Source organism: Ambystoma mexicanum, chromosome 7p (genome assembly GCF_040938575.1).
Source record: "Ambystoma mexicanum isolate Mex_15411 chromosome 7p, UKY_AmexF1_1, whole genome shotgun sequence".
In the NCBI taxonomy this organism is placed as follows: domain Eukaryota; kingdom Metazoa; phylum Chordata; class Amphibia; order Caudata; family Ambystomatidae; genus Ambystoma; species Ambystoma mexicanum.
Window position 1 is genome coordinate 939,697,218 of NC_090939.1, and position 17,994 is coordinate 939,715,211.

General features: G+C 44.8%; 1 protein-coding gene across 1 annotated transcript in view; it reads left to right on the plus strand.

Moving 5' to 3' along the window:
* The window catches only part of ABI3BP (ABI family member 3 binding protein), a 1,926,231-nt gene that overhangs the window by 1,509,046 nt on the left and 399,191 nt on the right, over positions 1–17,994 (plus strand). Inside the window, exons 19-23 of the mRNA XM_069637268.1 lie at positions 4,166–4,243; positions 4,751–4,825; positions 7,576–7,647; positions 8,458–8,532; positions 12,391–12,459. Of these exons, the coding sequence (XP_069493369.1) occupies positions 4,166–4,243; positions 4,751–4,825; positions 7,576–7,647; positions 8,458–8,532; positions 12,391–12,459 (369 nt within the window). The remainder of the gene's footprint in view (positions 1–4,165; positions 4,244–4,750; positions 4,826–7,575; positions 7,648–8,457; positions 8,533–12,390; positions 12,460–17,994) is intronic.

Consider the following 17,994-nt stretch of genomic DNA (forward strand, 5'->3'; position numbering starts at 1 on the left):
TTCAATAAAATGACTCCATGATCTCCTGGGTACCTCGGAGCTTGCACTAGACTGGCTGACCTTCCTAAGTGACCGTCCATCCCAGGTTATTCTGGGCACCTTCTCCTCCCCAACTTATTTCTCCACCTGTGGTGTCCCCCAGAGTTCCAACCTCTCCCCCTGGCTCTTTTTAACACTTACCTTGCGCCACTGGCACTCCTCATTTCCACCTTCTCCCCTAACTTTCAGGGCTATCTAGATGACACTCAACTCTTCTCCAAACTTCCCGCTGACCCTCTTACTTCTTCCATCATTCCGTACTGCCTTTCCGCCATCCATTCCAGGTGCGCTACCAACGATCTCTGCCTCAATACCAGCAAGAGTGAGATCCTTCCTATTGGAACCCTGTTCCCACTTTCTTCCCCTCACTCTCATGACATTGCCAAGAAGTCCCACTTTCAACTCATCCTTCTCAAAGGAATTCTCCCTTTTCTCACTTTCCCCAAGAAGCTCAATGTTACCAGAGCCCAGGTTATCTCTAGGCTAGACTACTGCAATAGCCTTCTCTTGAATCTACCCTCTTACTCACTACGTCCCCTTCAACTAATCCAGAATAGGGCAGCAAGGCTTATCCTTGGCCTCAAGCCCAAGGACAGCATGTCTCCTACCCTAAAAACTCTTCATTGGCTCCCGGTTGCTGCAAGGATCAAATTCAAATCCCTCTGCATCATCCACAAGGGTGTCTGGGGTCAGGGACCATGCTGTCAGCAACTTGCTCTTACTAAATACTCTCCCTCTAGACCTCTATATTCCTCTGGTCCCAACTCTCTGTGTGTCAAGCGTTTCTGTAAACAGAGGGCCGGTGGCCAATCTCTTTCCTCAGCTGGCTCCCTCTTAAGGAACAGCCTCCCCCTTTCTCTTCGTCTTGAGCCGGATCTCCTAAAATTCCAAAAACTCCTCAAGACTCCCCTTTTGACCTCCTCCTTCCCAACTTTCCTCCTCTGCTAATCCCACAGTTGCTGAGATTGGTGAACCGGGCCCATATGTGTCCTCCGCGGCCCTGGCCTCCCACACCGGGAATCGTACAAAAATGTCGACCTGAGAATTGCGACGGCCGAAAATACCAACTTTTTTTTTTAAACCCCCCTTACACCAAATATATATGTGGGGGGGTATGGGATATTATAGTAGTATGGGGGGCTGCGGGGGTCTCCCCCCGCATATTTATGTGGTGCAAAGAGGGTGTAATTAAAAAGAAAAGTCTGCATTTTCAGCCGTCGCAATTATGTGTGGTCTCAGTGATCACATAGATCCCCCACACCCAATCACCTTCAGCCTCCGCCCGCCCCCCCCTCCCAAACCCCCCAGGACGTGCCTTGGCACCCACTGGCCTATGCCACTGTAGGCCTGCACTTACCTATTTTTTTTTCAGCTGACCTCTGCCTAGCACTTCCTACACTGGGCACTTACATCTGCTGCTCACCCATGAGCACGGACACTCCAGCACTTACCCCCCCCCCTCCTCTTCCCCTCTCCTCTCTCTGCACTTGCACGCTCTGAATGCTCACACATCCCAGTAGGTCCGTCTTTATCCCCAGTGTATTAATTCTCAATCCCATGTTTCCTCCCTACTGCCCTATGGGCGCTTTGAAACACAATTTACTTGTGGTGTAAGCGCCTAACAAATGCACAATAAATAAATAAATAAATAAAATGAAACTAATAACTAGCATTGTGGTTTGGAATTAGTGTTCATATGCAGATACATTGTTGCCATCCTGTGCTAACTCCCAGCACTACACTAAGTAAGCAGGCTGCCATACATGCATCCTGTGAATGAGCTCACAATAAGGGAATCTCAAACTGTAGTCACTGTTTTAATTGTTTTTGCAGTAGTTGGAATTCTCCACTGAGCTTTCACAGTGTGCTGGCTCTGGTCACATATATTGTGACATCATGAATCAACTGTCACGTAATAACGTATCGCCTTTGGCTATTACGTTACAGTTGACCTTTAATTACAGTATTATGGACAGACTTTTTGCATGCTTTTATGCATTGTAAGACAATTATTTACAGGTTTTATGGAGATATTGCAGGCTTCCCATAGACAATTATTAACGGTTTTGTACTGGTGGTGCCAGCTTCTATGTATGATGCGGCCATTGAAGGACTTCGAAGTGTAGGGCATGGTGCTGCTTCCCTGAAAGCATGGCACCCCAGGTCCACTGACATGCAGCCACACCACACGCCCACCCCTCTGTGTATGGCTCTCCAGGTCTACTGACCTGCAGCCACACCACACGTTCACCCCTCTGTGTATGGCTCTCCAGATCAACTGACATGAAGCCACACCACACGTCCACCCCTCTGTCTATGGCTCTCCAGGTCTACTGACATGCAGCCACACCAAACGTCCATCCCTCTGTGCAGGCTCGGTAATCATCTGGGAGTTGGGCCTCCCATGATCTGTTCAAATAGCCAGTTGTACATAAAAGGCACAAATTAAGAGTTCAAAATATCGAGTCTTACCTACTGTCAAGTAATTCGGTATTGTTTTATAGTAGATAGGCTTGCTAGTCACCTGCCTGCAAATCAAATTATGCGTCCAGAGTGTGAAAAAGAAATCTAGAGAAAACTTATAGCAATTATTAACTAACTGGGCAATACATATTTTAACATATTTGGCAGAAAAATACTACTAGACGAAAAAAGCTTGATACTGAGAGGTTTGTCTGCAACAACTCCTTTTGAAGTTAACAACTAAACCTTACATGCATAATAAGAAGTGTGGACAGGTGTATTTGTATTTCGGTATCTACAGCCTGCGTGCTTAATTCCAATGGATGGATTAATTTGTCAGTGGCTTGCAGTTTGAATTTTATTTTGCAATTCATGGTGTGGTAAAAGATACAGGAGGGTATTCGGATTTGGGAGAGAAGGCGAAGAGCTTTCAGCTCGTTAATGCAGCTTGTACAGGCTTTCCTTGAAGAAGTATAGGTTTTGCTTGTGCTTTGAGTGACAGCTTGGCAGATTTGTTCTGCCGTTACTTATGTTGTACTTTGAATTACCCAAGACTGTTTTTAGTTTTGTAAACCTCTTTTGGAAGATTTTCGTAGGTCACTATTGTATGTTTATTTTCATTAATAAATTGTGTATTATATATGGTATAGGAGATAGAAGTGTATGCACTGCTCATATCTAGGTTTATATTCTAGTGGCTCTGCAGTGCTCTCTGCTTGTGTCATTTTGTTGGAGATATTTAAAGGTAGAAATGGGGCACTGGGATAAAGTGAGCCAGAGACCAGTAATGGCGTCATGGGCAGCGGGTTGCCGGAGTTTGACGATGGTACCTTTCCCCTCTGCACTGTGTGCAGCACTGCTGCTGGTCTGTTCTCCCAGAATCCACAAGCTTCTCTCTGTATTACATTGGTTCCAGCGCTCACCTGACTCTAACGGCCAATGTGTACCTTTCTTTTCCCCAGGGGCTGGGTTGCAAAGCTGAAAAGCGTAATAAACCTCTAAGCCCCTCCCCATTTTCCATCCAGGTTTGTTATCTGTCTCTGGTGGTTTTCCTCTGTTTTTCTGGCGTGCTGTGTGTCCGGAAATTCGTTTTTCTGTTGTTGCGAGGCGTTCTGTGCTTCTTTGAGGTGCTGGACAATGTTGGGCTTTAGTGAAGGCTCATATTTCATATTAGTTGCAGTGTCTCTGTTTGCCCCTTCGTTTGGTTCCAGCCCAGGTTTTTCTCCCAGTTAAACCCTGGGAGTTACGGTTCTAAAAAAAAAGAAGGAACAGTAGAGCAGAAATAATTCTAGCAGGCATTTTGCAACAGAGGGGGGCACCATTAACTTGCTAAACACATGAGGGCGTATCGGCGACCTGGGTCCCCCCACCTCACCCTTCCCCCTGACAGGATCATGATCCTGACACTGTCAGAATATGCACAGAAATTACTATTTAGGAAAAGTAAGAAAAGCAAAGCCAACAATCGATACAGGGAAGAACATTCTAGTGAAGGATTGCAGTATGTGTGGCAACCTCTAAAACGTTTTCCTGCTCTGAGTCCCAAACAGTATATTCTGGTGAAATACATTTGCCGATGCATGATCTGCATTGACGTTGACACAACAACCTCTTTATGGTTCATTTTTCCACTTCCTGATTATGCAATGTATATTTATCCTAGTATCCTCCAAGCAAAGGATCCCAGACCCTATCCTTCCAAGAGCTTCTCAGATCCAAGAACAGCCAAAAGCAACAGTTGGTAATATAGTGTTCCTCCACAGCTGTCACTGCCATTGTTATGCTGATGAAGGATCTTTCCATGCTATAGAATGCCTGATGTCATCAGAAACTAATGCTTTCTGCACAGTCGCCTAATGTGCTTGCCTTAACATTTGCACTTTTATGTCAGAAAGCCCCTTGCCTGTGCCAAAAGCAACACCGCTGCTTGCAATAAATCTGTCTCGCAGCTACCCTATTTCGTTCCTCATTCCATTTTTACTAACCTTTTTATTCTGTTCAAGGTTCCCATTTCCACAGAAGAGCAGATGTGCCAGTAGTTACTGCCAATCTCTTGCCAAATTGTTCTTTGCTGTAACCTCCTACAATTTTCCTTTTACTTAAAAATTGATCACATATTTTCTCCTTTCAGGCTTCTTTTTGCTTCATCACAGGCTTTTAGCATGCCCTCTCCACGGAATGCGGATATTGCAACGCGGGACTGGGAGGCCGGGGGATTGAATAATAACCTTGAGTTTTTATTTTCCAGGTGTCTATGAAACCCCGTTCATTTCTCAGGAACCCAGATCCTCTGAAGGACCCGAACGTCCTCAAACTAACCCTGGTAACATTGTTTACATATTCCCACTTAGGGAATGTTGATGCTTCTAGAAGGATCATTTCACTAACTCAAAATCTATTTTCTGTGATACTGGTGCACTGTTTTGTGTTCCAAGCAAATGGTTCCTTAGTATGTGGGAGTTAAAAAGATCTGTAGTGTTGTCCAATGCATAGGTGACAAAACGCTGAGCCAAAATGTAACGTCTGGTGAGGGAAAGGGGGATAGATTCATTAAAGGAAAACTCTGGCACAAAGGCTTTGTCCAGTCCTTTATAAAATCACATATTTCCTTATTGAACTTGCACTGTTCTGGTTTCAACATGTTATGTAACATCAACCTAAGGACATCGGAAGGTGCCTACAGACTTTGGGGCTGATTCACAAAAGCGTTACTCGTAGTAAACCTAACCTATTCTTGACCTACTCTCACCCTTGTTTGAGACAAAAAACCTTAGCGCCACCTTTGACTCCACTCTCTCCTCATGTTGCAGACCTTGCCAAGAAGGCCTACTGTCAGCTGCACCTCCTCAGAGGCAGTCTCCCTTTCCTTACTTTCCCCCAGAAACTGAATGTCTTCAGAGCGCTGGTCCTCTCTAAACTGGACTACTGCAACAGCCTCTTCCTCAATCTACCTTTATCCTCCCTTTGCCCCCTTCCACTAATCCAGAATAGGACTGTGAGACTTATCTTTGGGCTAAAAGCTCTCTACTGGTTCCCAATGAATGCAAGGATCAAAGTCAAGACCCTCTGTATCATCCACAAGGCTTTCCGGGTCCTGGGACCACGCTACATTCAACACTCTCTCCCTAAATACCACCCTGCTACAGTCCTTTGGTCCTCCATCTCTAACTCTTTGCAGGCCAGGCGTTTCTCCCAGCAGAGAAGGGGTGGTAGATATCTTTCTTCGGCAGGAGCCTTCCTCTGGAACGGCCTCCCTGCCCCTCTCAGACTTGAGCCGGATCTTCTTAAGTTCCAAAAGCTTCTGAAGACCTTTTCTCCTCCTCCTCCTCCTCCTCCTTCTCCCTCCCTCTCCTCCTTCCTTGCTAATGCCCCCCTGCTTATATGGCAGGCTGCCTGGTCCTTTCTGAGTCCTACAGGGGCCAGGCCAACCCTCAACCAGTCTGCCTCAGCACCTTGCACTTGCCTTCAGGCACCCCCGAGAACAGACTAATGAGTCTGGTCCACCCCACCCCTCCTCACACTACCTGACGCTCAACCCATCCCCCACAACACTTGCACTACAAACCTCCCCCTAGCACTTCGCCCAACCCCTAACCCCCTTACATCCCGCACCCCCTTCCCCTCCCCTTACTTTTCCCTTGCTCGCCCTTCCACCACCCTGCTGCACTTCCTGCACTTACAATGGACTGGTTTCAACACTTAATGTTCTGTAACATCAACCTAAGCACATCAGAAGGTGCCTGCAGACTTTGGGGCTGATTCACAAAGGTGTTACTCATAGTAAGCCTAACTTATTCTTGACCTACTCTCACCCTCCTGTGAGGCAAAAAACCTTGGTGTGATGTTTGACTCCTCTCTCTCCTTTCTCCTCACTTTGCAGACCTTGCCAAGAAGGCCCATTTTCAGATGCACCTCCTCAGAGGCATTCTCCCTTTCCTCGCCTTCCCCCAGAAACTCAATGTCTCCAGAGCTCTGGTACTCTCCAGGCTGGACTGCTGCAACATCCTCTTCCTCAATCTACCTTTATCCTCCCTTCGCCCCCTTCAACTAATCCAGAATAGGACTGTGAGACTTATCCTTGGCCTCAAGCCCAGGGACTGCATCTCTCCAGTCCTAAAAGCTCTCCATTGGTTCCCACTGAATGCAAGGATCAAATTCAAGACCCTCTGCATTATCCACAAGGCTTTCCGGGTCCTGGAACCACACTACATTCAACTCTCTCTCCCTAAATACCACCCTGCTAGAATCCTTCGGGCCTCCAGCTCTAACTCTCTGCAGGTCAGACGTTTCTCCAAGCAGAGAATGGGTGGTAGATCTTTCGTCGGCAGGAGCCTTCCTCTGGAACGGGCTCCCTGCCCCTCTCAGACTTGAGCAGGATCTCATTAAGTTCCGGAAGCTTCTAAAGACCTTTTCTCCTCCTCCTTCCCTCTCACCCTTCCTTACTAATGCCCCCCGCTGATATCACTGGCTGCCTGGTCCCTTCTGAGTCCTACAGCGGCCAGGACCACCCTCGACCAGTCTGCCTCAGCACCCTGCACTTGATTTGCCCAAGTTGTTCTTTTTAAGGATGGTCTAATTCTAAGTTTTTTGGACCAAGTTGGTCAGTTGCTAACACATGAATTTTAATGTTTAAATTACATTTATTAACAAACATTTGCATCGTTTTATTTATTTGATTATTTTTGAATTCCCTATGTAGAAAGGTTTCTTTGATTTTCTTAAAAAGGAACACTCCCTGACATTCTATTTGGCTTTGAGACTTAGAGCAGGCAAGGCCACTTCTCTTTTATCATCTCATGAAGGGTCATTTTTCTAAGAAAGTTGAAAAGTTCGTTTAGGATAATGCCTATCAAGTATCCATATTTAATTAACTGCGTTACTAAGTACAAATTAAAAAAACACACAATAGACTTTCACAGGTCAAATAAAGTCAGGTAAATCAAAGGGGGGTCCATTTGCAATATGGCAGCCTGAATTCCCTTTTAGTGGCCTATAGTTTAACATAAATGAATTGGTTACATTGCACCAGGGACATATTCATATATTGTTCTAACTTGCTTTTCTCCTTACCAGCACTTTGGACCAGCCTGAAACCACTTACTACAAAACCTTCTCAGGGTCCTAGAACCCCAAAACCAGCACTGGGTAAACAATGAATGCATAACTGGAGAACCTTATCCTCTGCTCCATTTTCTGGCTTTCGACATTACTTCACGTTCACGGCTTGCAAACGTTACTTGTATGTGCATTCATATTCAAGTTTCTTCAAGCTGTGCCATCTATCACAGGACAGTCATTCTGTCAACATAAGGACCAGCAGTAGGTGCCAACCAATGAGGTTGTGAGTAACACAGTCTTTATTCACCAGGTAAAGCCTGGCTGTGTTACAAGCTTGCTGCTCGTGCCTCCTTCATCCACGCTCCCTGCTTCTCTCTCTGCCTCCCACTTCACTGCCTCGTCCTTCACTGCCCCATGCACCCACTCTCCTTCCCACTCTATGAATTTACGTTCCGTTTAATCCACACCTGCTATGCCTTCTCGAACAATGCTTCTAAGCCACCAATGGAAATGGAAAAGGGACTTGGCGGGCTCCCTCTCCATTTCCATGACAACCACATTGGGCTGGGTTTTTGAAGCATAAGAAAAGACTTGTGCTCTCCGCAGACGTTTATCATGTAGACAAACACAATGCGTATGCTGTGGGGCTATGGCAACATTCGTAGGCGCAGTGGGTGGTTGCAGCCTTTTCCTCTCGTTAAAGGTCCTCATTTCGCGTGGTCTGTTACCACCCACTGCGCCCCCCTGTGGCAGTGAATAATGTCAGCGAAAAATGCTTCTGAGCTAACGCAACCACTTGGGATCCTCATGCAACTCATGGAGAAGCAGCTTTCTGTAGCAAACATGAGATAGCCATTCACAAGCGTAACGTTAACGCCTGCTTCTTTCTTCTTTCAGGACCCAAAGAGCCAATGATTGTTCCTCCCAAGCTTTCTTCCTCAGCGGGGACAGACAGGCCGCAGAGTAAACCCGGTACAGTCGCTGCATTGTTTACTGCATGTGGACAAGGGGAATTCTGCCCATGACGATTCACGGGCTAAGAAAAAGTTGCATTCATGAAAGATCCCCTTCTGGAGTTTAGTGTGCTGGTATAGTCTCTTGCCTAATATGGCAGGCCAGTTTGAGGGCACCTTTTGGGATACTTCGGATAACTTGCTGCACTATACAGCTAACATTTTTTTTAACCGTGTGGATGTCTACTGTGCTTTAAATATGAATCTGTTTGCAGTAAAAAGTTAGACATTGCAATTCACTAATGTGAACACGTTTATTTTCGGCACCTGCTCCTATTTTCCTCCCATTCCGACTCTGGTTGTGGGCAAGTCACAGGAATTGGCTATCACCATGGCCGACCAAACAGCTACAGAGCAATATCTGTAGACAAAGCAGAAAGACTGCAGGCCTTTGAACAAAGCATATTTCACTAAAGAAAATGTGCATATGACAAAGTTTGTTTAAAAAAAAGAATTGAACTCTAAAATGATGGACGTTCTAATTAAGGGAAAGTCAATACAGTTCCAGCTGCTCAGCATTTTTAGTTTTGGCTATAAGGTAGACCTATAAGGTAGACCATTAACGCCGCCCTCGAATCGAAACTAAGGCAGGGACCGATAGCATATGTGGAGGGTACAATGATTGTAGGTGTTTCTTTATTTACCTACCCATTGACTGCCATGGCCATGTTGATATCTATGACCATTTACACCCACTTCCTGCCCCTGCCCACCCAAAACACGACCTCCTGGGATGTCTTTGAGCTACCTGTATCAAGCTTTAAAATCAAACGTTGCACTGTCAGGGTTTTATCAAAACAGCCTTCTTAAAGCTAATGGTTTAATTCGTGATGTAAACGTGGTACTGGTGTAATATAAATGTAAAAAATACAAGAGGTGATGGCTCGAAAGTTTCAAAGGGATTTGATCTACAGGTTAAGATTAATTCTATACCTTCCAGCCATCACCTCTTGTGTTTTGCTATAGTCACCACAAGTAGGACGGGTATGCCCAGACGTGGATCTTGTGCCTGCTGGGCCTAGAAACCCAAGCTACTCCTCACTGAGGATGCCCAACAAGGCTGGGGGTGCTTGTGGTCTCATGCAGAAGGGATGTGACCTAGCAGTTTGGGCTGGACTGCCCCTTTTGGGGTGGGTCCAAGCCGGATTTGTATATGGTATTTCCCCTTTCTGTAATGGCTTGGCAGGCGAAGAACGATTGTCTGGAGGGTTGCCCAGGGCAATGCCAGAGGTTAAGATTCAGTCTAAACCTTCCAGCCATCATCACCTTTTCTGTTTTCTAATGAAACTGTCTTCACCAGGTCTGCTTCAGCTACTTCATTTAGAAGCAATATGCAATTCATTCACTGAGGGCATGTTAAAATCAAGCATTTGCAAATCCAACAGTTTTAGCGTTACGTGCACCATTGCTGGCATTGCCAATGACCAATGGTCATTTTAATGGTAGTGGTGAACGTAGAGTCTTCTTAGTCTTTAAGTTGTGCTCAAAAATGGGGATGACCTTCGAGAGTGACAGCCAACACTTTGTGTGCTTTGTGCTCCCTTATGGCTGTATTGTGTTTGATAAAAACCCTTCATTTTTAACAGAGCGTTTTGATTGTGCATGGGTAGCCCTCCCATGGAACTGTTATGCTGGGAAGGAAGTCATGCCAGCCAGTTTTATTTCCCTCAGATATATAATGGTGCTGGAAAAGGGCTGCATTCTTAATTGAGCTAATGTTTCAGTTTTTAGCTATTTGGTGGTGCCGAAGCCCCACCTTGTAAACTGAAACAATTACATTGGAGTAGAGGTAGGAGGGGGATGACATGTGAGGAGGGACACATAGCTTGTGGGTGTTGTTTGATTATTTAACTGCCCATTGACTACCCTTGGCAATGCTAATCCCTATGGCTGTTCATACCCACTGCCTGCCCCTCCCTGCCCAAAACACATCCTCCTGGGATCTGTTTGAGATCGTTCTCAGTCTGCTGAGAGTTCATGGGTTAATTACAGCTGCAAACGGCTACTGCATTAATAAAAATGTCTTAACCAAGTGTGCCTTCAGCCACTTGATTTATATCTCTTCCATGCACTGAAGTGCTTTTAAAAATAAGCAACGACAAAGCCAAACGTTTTGGCTTGCGATATTAGATGGGCATTTGTTGCAGTGCTGTCAGCACATGGCCAGATAATCACTATTTTTCAGCTGTTGCTATCTATTGGCCCTTATGCTATGAAGCAGGTCAGTTTTTGTTGCAATATATTCCTTCAGAATGGGGTAACTGGACTGGACCCTGTTTCTACTTGTTTCTATTTATTGACTAATGAGATCCCAGTCCTGTGCTGCTACTTCCTCCTCCTGGCTGCCCCGCCACTGTCAGATATCTGGTGTAAGAGAGCGCATGCCAACCAACTCTGCCATTAGGTAGCTATTGTTTGCCTATCTCTCAAACATTTCATGAGTTCGTTAAATGTAGGGAAAAAGTATTTTCCTTACTTGGGCACATATAGTTGAGAGGAGGTCCGGAATGTTTTTACCAAATTCGTGCATGTATTTGATTGATATATTCGGGGCAAGAGCTACATGTATTGCTGTTCTGGTGCGATATTGCAGACATGCTTCAGCCATGCAAGTGCATGTAAGACTAGGGCAAAAATTGCCCTGCTACAAAAATGCATAGAACAAATGTTATTTGTACTAGCGCAATGTTTGCCTTAATGATAATTGCATTTTCACCAGTGAAAATTTTCTCTAATGCCTGCGGCCATATTACAGAAACCTTGCAATGATGCAAGCGCAAATATCAATAGGGCAGTAACTTTCCTAGTGCAAAACAATTATTTAAATGCATTTTTGCATGAGGGTAAATGATTTATACTGGGGTAGACAATTCCCTGGTGCAAAATTGCATTGAAAGAATGTTTTGTGCAGTAGGGTAATGTTTGCCCTAGCACTCATTTCACTTGCACTGGTGCAAAGTTTCTCTCTAATGCCTATAGTATTTTGGAAGCAGAACCGGGATAGAAGCTGACTAAACGTGCCTGCTTAAACCAGTTGTTAAGTCTAAACCTGAGCCTTCACTGACAAATCTTTCATTCGAAGACCCAGCAGTGACTTTGGGTAAAGAGACACTTAACTCAGTCCTTTATTTAATTAACTTCTTTCTCTTAAGGGCCAAACAATTTCACTTCTTTAAGGTTTGTCTTTCCATGTTTGCACTGTGCCCAGAAGGCGATGATTTCAATGCTTTCAGGAACTACATACTTTGAACATTTTCATCTGTATTTAAATCTTCTCCCGTTCATTGGGAGCATGCAGTCCCTGCCAGGGAACCCAAGCCCCCAGTCTGCTGGAAGTCATTGACTAGTAAATAGTGAGTTGTGGTTGTAATGGTGTGCATTCAAAACAGGGAGTGCTCGAAGCATGGAGGTGAAGTGTGGTGTGTTAATGTAGTGTGCATGAAGGGCTGGAGATGTGCTTGGCAGTCATAAGAGCCAGCGACCATACTGCAGGGTGAAGCAAATTGGGGAAGTAAATACAAAGGTAAAGAGCGGAATAGTTGTAGCCCTTACTAAATCCGTGGATATCAAAGTTATTTGTTAAAAACGCCGCCAACGGCCAAAGAAGGACCTCACGATTGGGACTTTCCTGTTTGTCAAGTTGCTAGGCTGTTGTTGGCATGACTGCTTTGTTAATGGTTGTTTGCCAGAAAGTATACTTAAGATGAAGTCACTTTCTTTAACAGGTTCTTCTGATTTCGGGTTTTTTCTGATTCTTAGATTGCTGCTCTCCCTAAGGATTGGCATCATGACATTCCCTTTAATATTTTTCTTTTAGCTCCAACAGAAAGTCAAACTTTTTCCTCGTCCAAGCCCAAAACAGCCGAGGATGCACGTTTGGAAGCTGGTAATGGAGAATGAATATTTTAGAATAAACTAACTTATTTTATCTTTCTCAGCTGTTCTCTACTGTCTCTCTTGCGGTTGGCTGCTGTAGATTCTTCTCTTTTTGAGACATTGCTGCATTGCATGACAGATGTCGCAGCCAATAAGACGTAGCCAACTTAATTTGTACAGCAATCTTCATGGTAGTAGTTATTTATCTTGTAAACTGAGGAAAGATCCATTCCCCTGTCATTCGGCTGAGTGGAAAAAATCCTACAAAGGCCTTTCTGGTTTATTGGTCAATGACCAATCCTTTTGTACTTTCGCCTTCTTCCTGCCTCTCCCACCCATTACAGACAGTTTGTGAAGCCAGCTCGTACCCCTCCAACGTTCACAAAAGCCCCAGCAACTGTAAAATTCGCCCTTCAATGGGCAGCATGGCCGTGGCAATGAAGCCCTCCCTTCCAGCATTCTTTCTCCTCGATGTCTACCTATGTCGCTCTCTGTCGAGATACACTGACAATTATGCTGACTGCAAACTTTCCCAGACTAGCAACTGTGACAACACGCTCACCCATTGCACGCTCAAAATGTCCACTTAATTTGCTGATTATGTAATAAGAAATGGAGGGCATTTGATTCTGCATGACAGTCTTATCGCTCACTTTTGAAAAGCAGAGTAGAACATGTGCTCTGTTCCTAACTGCAAAGCAAAACAATAATGTCCCCCCTTTTAGATCTGATGCAAAGCTCTATGTAAAAAGGACCAGGCTAAATTTGAAGCGACCACCATCTCAGAAATGCTTCGCAAATTCTGCTCGGTGGAAAATCCTTTAGCATCTATGACTGGAGCAAAATATGAGCAAGTGGGTCAACATTGATTGTACCAGTAAAAAAAAATATAGCTCAACTTTATCCATATTATGCCTGTATTCTTCCCGACCCTGCTCTTCCGATGCCCCTCAAAGTAACAACATTAATGGGAATCATACAACAGCCGTCTTCTGACCCAAGCTCCTAAATAAGCCATTAGCATTTTTTTTTTCGGTCTACCCATGCCGTTCACTCTTATCTTGATAATGATAGATACCAATTGAACACCAATTAAACTTGCACGAGTCAATGGGTCTCTCACTGGTTGTTTCTGCGGCCGTATAACTTTTATTAGCCAACCAATCAGGAGCCTAAGAACGCAGGCTGATGCTGCCGATCTAGCCCGTGTACCAAGCCACCTGAAGGCCGGTTCGCCCGGCATCTTCGCCCACCCTCCGTTCCTTTTTCAATCCCCTTCCCACTTACCTCAAGTGACACCACTGCACCTGCTGACGCTCCTTCCACTCTGCCCCATGAGGCCACCATGGAAATGGAAGAGGGGCTCGCTCTATATGGAGCCCTGCCTTCCTTTTCCATGGCGGCCTTGTATGCATAGTATTTTCTTTCAATGAAAGGGACACCGTGAGGTGACCCGTTCACGGAAATAAAGTACTTTAAATTAGCCCAGTCCATGGGACAGGTGGTTATAACGTTAACCACCTGTTACAAGGCCTGGAATGGGTGGTAATGTCCCGATCCCGAGGCCCTCATTAAACGCCATCGCTACTCGCAGCCCTTTAACTCAGGCCGTGGGCTGTTACCACCCCTTCCAGCCCTTGGAACAGGTGGCTAACGTTTAATTATAACACTTGGTATGTTTACTAAGCATACGCATTGTACAATCTGCAGGCTCTATGAACTGCTGGAATGCCACATTCATCTGGCAATGAAAGGTGTCCCAGAGACCGCCCATGTGGACTTTTGTACTATCTACGGGACTATAGATACACACTCGCAGCCAATTTCCTGCCTCTGCCCAGGCAGATTTAAATATTGTCAACAGACCCCTGCCTACCAATTTTAATGTACAGATTCAAAGCAGAGTGGACATTACCCCCAGAAAATAGAGAAGGCTAATCCACCTAATGTATATGTATATAACGGCATTACTTGCCTCCATCATTTATGACATTAAAGAAAATTAATGTTATGCTAGCTTGAAAGGCCCTGCTCTCATGCTGTGCTGTATTGTATGGGCCCATGAGCCTTGTCAAACACACTTGCTGTGCTCAGGCCTTCAACCGGATCATCTGGGCTCATAATTCCTGGAATTACCCCCTGACCTGGTCTATAAAGCTTAATTGGCACCATGAGTGGTTGAGTCAGCCGATCGGGTTGCTCCAAACCCGGGCTGACTCTTACAATCCAAGCTTGGGTTCATTGCAAGCTAAATGCTGTGGACATACCTGCTCTCCTGCGAGTCTGAGCCTACTGGTCACTCTGCCTTCTGCCTCCGCTCCCTATGATGTGTTCCCCTCTGCCCAAACGACAGCCCCAACCCTCAGACTCCTGCACAACCTTACCTTTCTGTGGCTCTAATCATCTGTCGCTGCTTCCCTCATCTGGTATGGAAATGGAAGAGGGACTCTGCAATGGGGATGAGAGACGGGGCTCCATACAATCAATCACTTCTTTCCCCACATTCTGCACGGTCCAAAGACTGTTTTCCTTTTGTTTAATCGCTGTCGGATTGCCTCAGGGTGCTAATGCAATAATCGCCCATTGAGGGGTTTTGCCGGTTGGTAATGCCACTGGGGCCTGGTGTTAAAGTTTAAGTTGGGCCCCTAACCATTACCTGCTGGTGAAGCCCCACCAATGGGTAATTATTGCTATGTTGTTAATTACATTTGACCCAATGTAAGACGTACACAGAGTCAATGTTATTTAACTGAAATGTTCTTGAGATCTAAGCATATGTATTATCCATCGCAGCATCTGAAGTAATTTGTCCACCGCTTTGGAGACAATTCGGTGGCAGGAACTATATTTTTGAGTCCTACATATACTTAATTTTGAATCTGCTAGAGAAATTATTTTCTGATTGAGCTATGGAATATGAGCCGACAGTCAATCATCCCAGCTCACTGCAGTACCTGAGAGGGGCCTGCAGGAATAAGGTGACTTGAACTGGAAAAAAGCCTCTGTTTTCTAGAAGTGCTGGTGAAAGACCAGCATATTTCATTCCACTAGTGTTTTCTTCTCTCTTAACTGTCTTGTTTCCTGATTTTGACTCAATGTGGCATTTAAATCCCTCCCATACGCTGGGATATTTTGACTTCCTGGCTTCCCAGGGACTGGTTTCAGAGTATGTTCCATCGTAGCGCTGGCTATATTTTTACTCCTTCAATCTAGTTTTCCTTCCTCTTTAAGTATGCCTGACACTGTTTCCCCATTCCTACTTGCTGTACCTTTCATTCTCCTGGTTCTTGTTTGTCTGCACGAAACATAAACAATCTTACCTATCCTCCTTGTGCTTCTTATTCCACCGCTATTAATCGAGCACTTTGGAATGCTGGTTCGCAGTGTAATAAATCTTATTCAGTACTTGACATTTTTCTTCATCTAAAACTTACTTTTATGTGCATTACTGAGACATGGCTCTCATCTTCTAATACCTCGATTCCTGCCTCCCTTTCTATTCCTGCCACTGCCTTCCTGCACACTCCTTGTCCTGTCGCGCGTTGGGCTGGTACTGGTATTTTTTATTGTTCCTCCTTTGTTACTTCTCCTCCTTTTTTCCCTACTTTTGCGTCCTTTGAATATTCCTTAACTACTTTTGTAAAACTGTATTTTCTACATGTTTATCGTCCTCGTGGTTCTGCTGTTACTTTCTGTGAGGATATTGATGCCTTACTCTCTGCTGTTCTACCATCTTCCACTCCATTTATACTATTGATGTCAATCTTTCTTCTATTCATGCTTCACTTCCATTTCTTGTTACGCTTGATTCCTACCACCTCTCTTTCCTTCCCACTCCCCCTTACCATGTCTCCGCTCTACTCTGGATCTTCTCTTCGTTTCCTCCTTATTGAGCTCCCCTGTATTGGCTTTACCTGTATATTCCTTTAATCACCATCTTCTATGCTTATCTATTTTTCCTCCACTTACTCTACCTTATCTGTCCGGTTCTGTGGCAACCGCTCATCTTTGTCGTGATCTTTGTGCTTTTGATACTCCCTGCTTCGTTTCATCTTGCATCTCCGCTCTTCCGCTTCATTCTCTGCCAACGATGCTGCATATTCTCTCTCTTCTTCTCTTTCGTCTTCTCTTGATATTCTTTATACTGTTTCTTCCCTCTCTCCCTCGCAAACCCCCTCAACCCTGACTTTCTTCCCATCTCAGCTCCATGCAGCATGTTCTTCGTCATCACCAGCGTTGTTGGCACAAATCCCTCTTTGAGTCTGATTCTGTGTCTTTGTCATCCTACCATTCTCTTTATGATGAGGTTCTTCTTGCAGCCAAACGTGCTTATTACTCCGACCTTCTGCATATTCAGTCTGCCCATCCCAGATGTCTGTTTCAATGTCTTTCTCGTTTACTTACACTTCTGACTCCTGATCATTCACTTCACTCTACTCTCACTGCTTCCGATGTTGCAACTTATTTTTCTTCTAAAGTTGCTTCTCTTCGTGCTGCTATTGTTCCATCATCCTTTTCCTCTACTCTTTCTTCCACCACTTTGGTTATCTCTTCTTTCCCCCCATTATTAATTTGGAGACCTCTTCTCTTCTGACTCGCTCCCATCCCACTCGTGGTTCCCCTTCTGATCCTATTCCCTCTTCTTTAATGCCTAAAGGGAAACCCGTCTCCTACCTTACCCCCCTTCTTACCTCGGCTTTTCCTTCTTGTTTTAAGCATGCTTCTATTCTGCCTATTCTAAATAAACCATCTCTTGACCTAACTTGTGTCCAATCTCTCTTCTTCCCTACCTTTCCAAATTGCATGAATGACTAGTCTATACTCAGGTTTCTATCTTTGTTGCTAATATTTCCATTCTTCCTGCTCCCCGGTCTGGCTTTTATCGTTTCCACTCAACTGAAACTGCTCTTCTATCTGTATGTGATATTTTTGCTCTCTGGCTGTTACACTAAACATTCTTCCCTTCTTATACTTTTAGAACTGTCTGCTGCACTTGAAACTATTGATGCTACTTTAATCTTATCTTTCTTCATTTGGTTTTGTTGGCTCTGTTCTTCCTTGCTCTTCTATTTTAAACCGCATTTACTCTGTCTCCTGAGCTGGTCTGTCCTCCAAAACACTTGCTCTTCTTCATGGTGTTCCCCAAGGTCCTGTTCTTGGCCTCTTTCTCTTCTCTCTTTACACTTCTCCGTTTTGCTGCGATTATATCGTCCTTTGGGATTTCACACCACTTTTATGCTGACAGCACAAAACTTTTTCTTTCTTTTTCTTCGTTCACAGCTTCTATTCATGATAATTTAACTTCCTGTCTGCTTGCAATCAAGTCCTGATTGTATGATCACTTTCTTGTTCTGAACTCATCTAAATCCGATGTTCTTTCTTCACTGCCACCATAATCCCCCTGCCTTCCCCTCCCTCTTCTGTCTTTATCCCTCCTTCTTCATTATCACTTTCTAGCACGGCTTGTCTTCTTGGCCTCTACCTTGGCAAGTCTCTATCCTTTTCCCCATGACATTTCCATTACCTCTCATTCTTGGCACTTTCA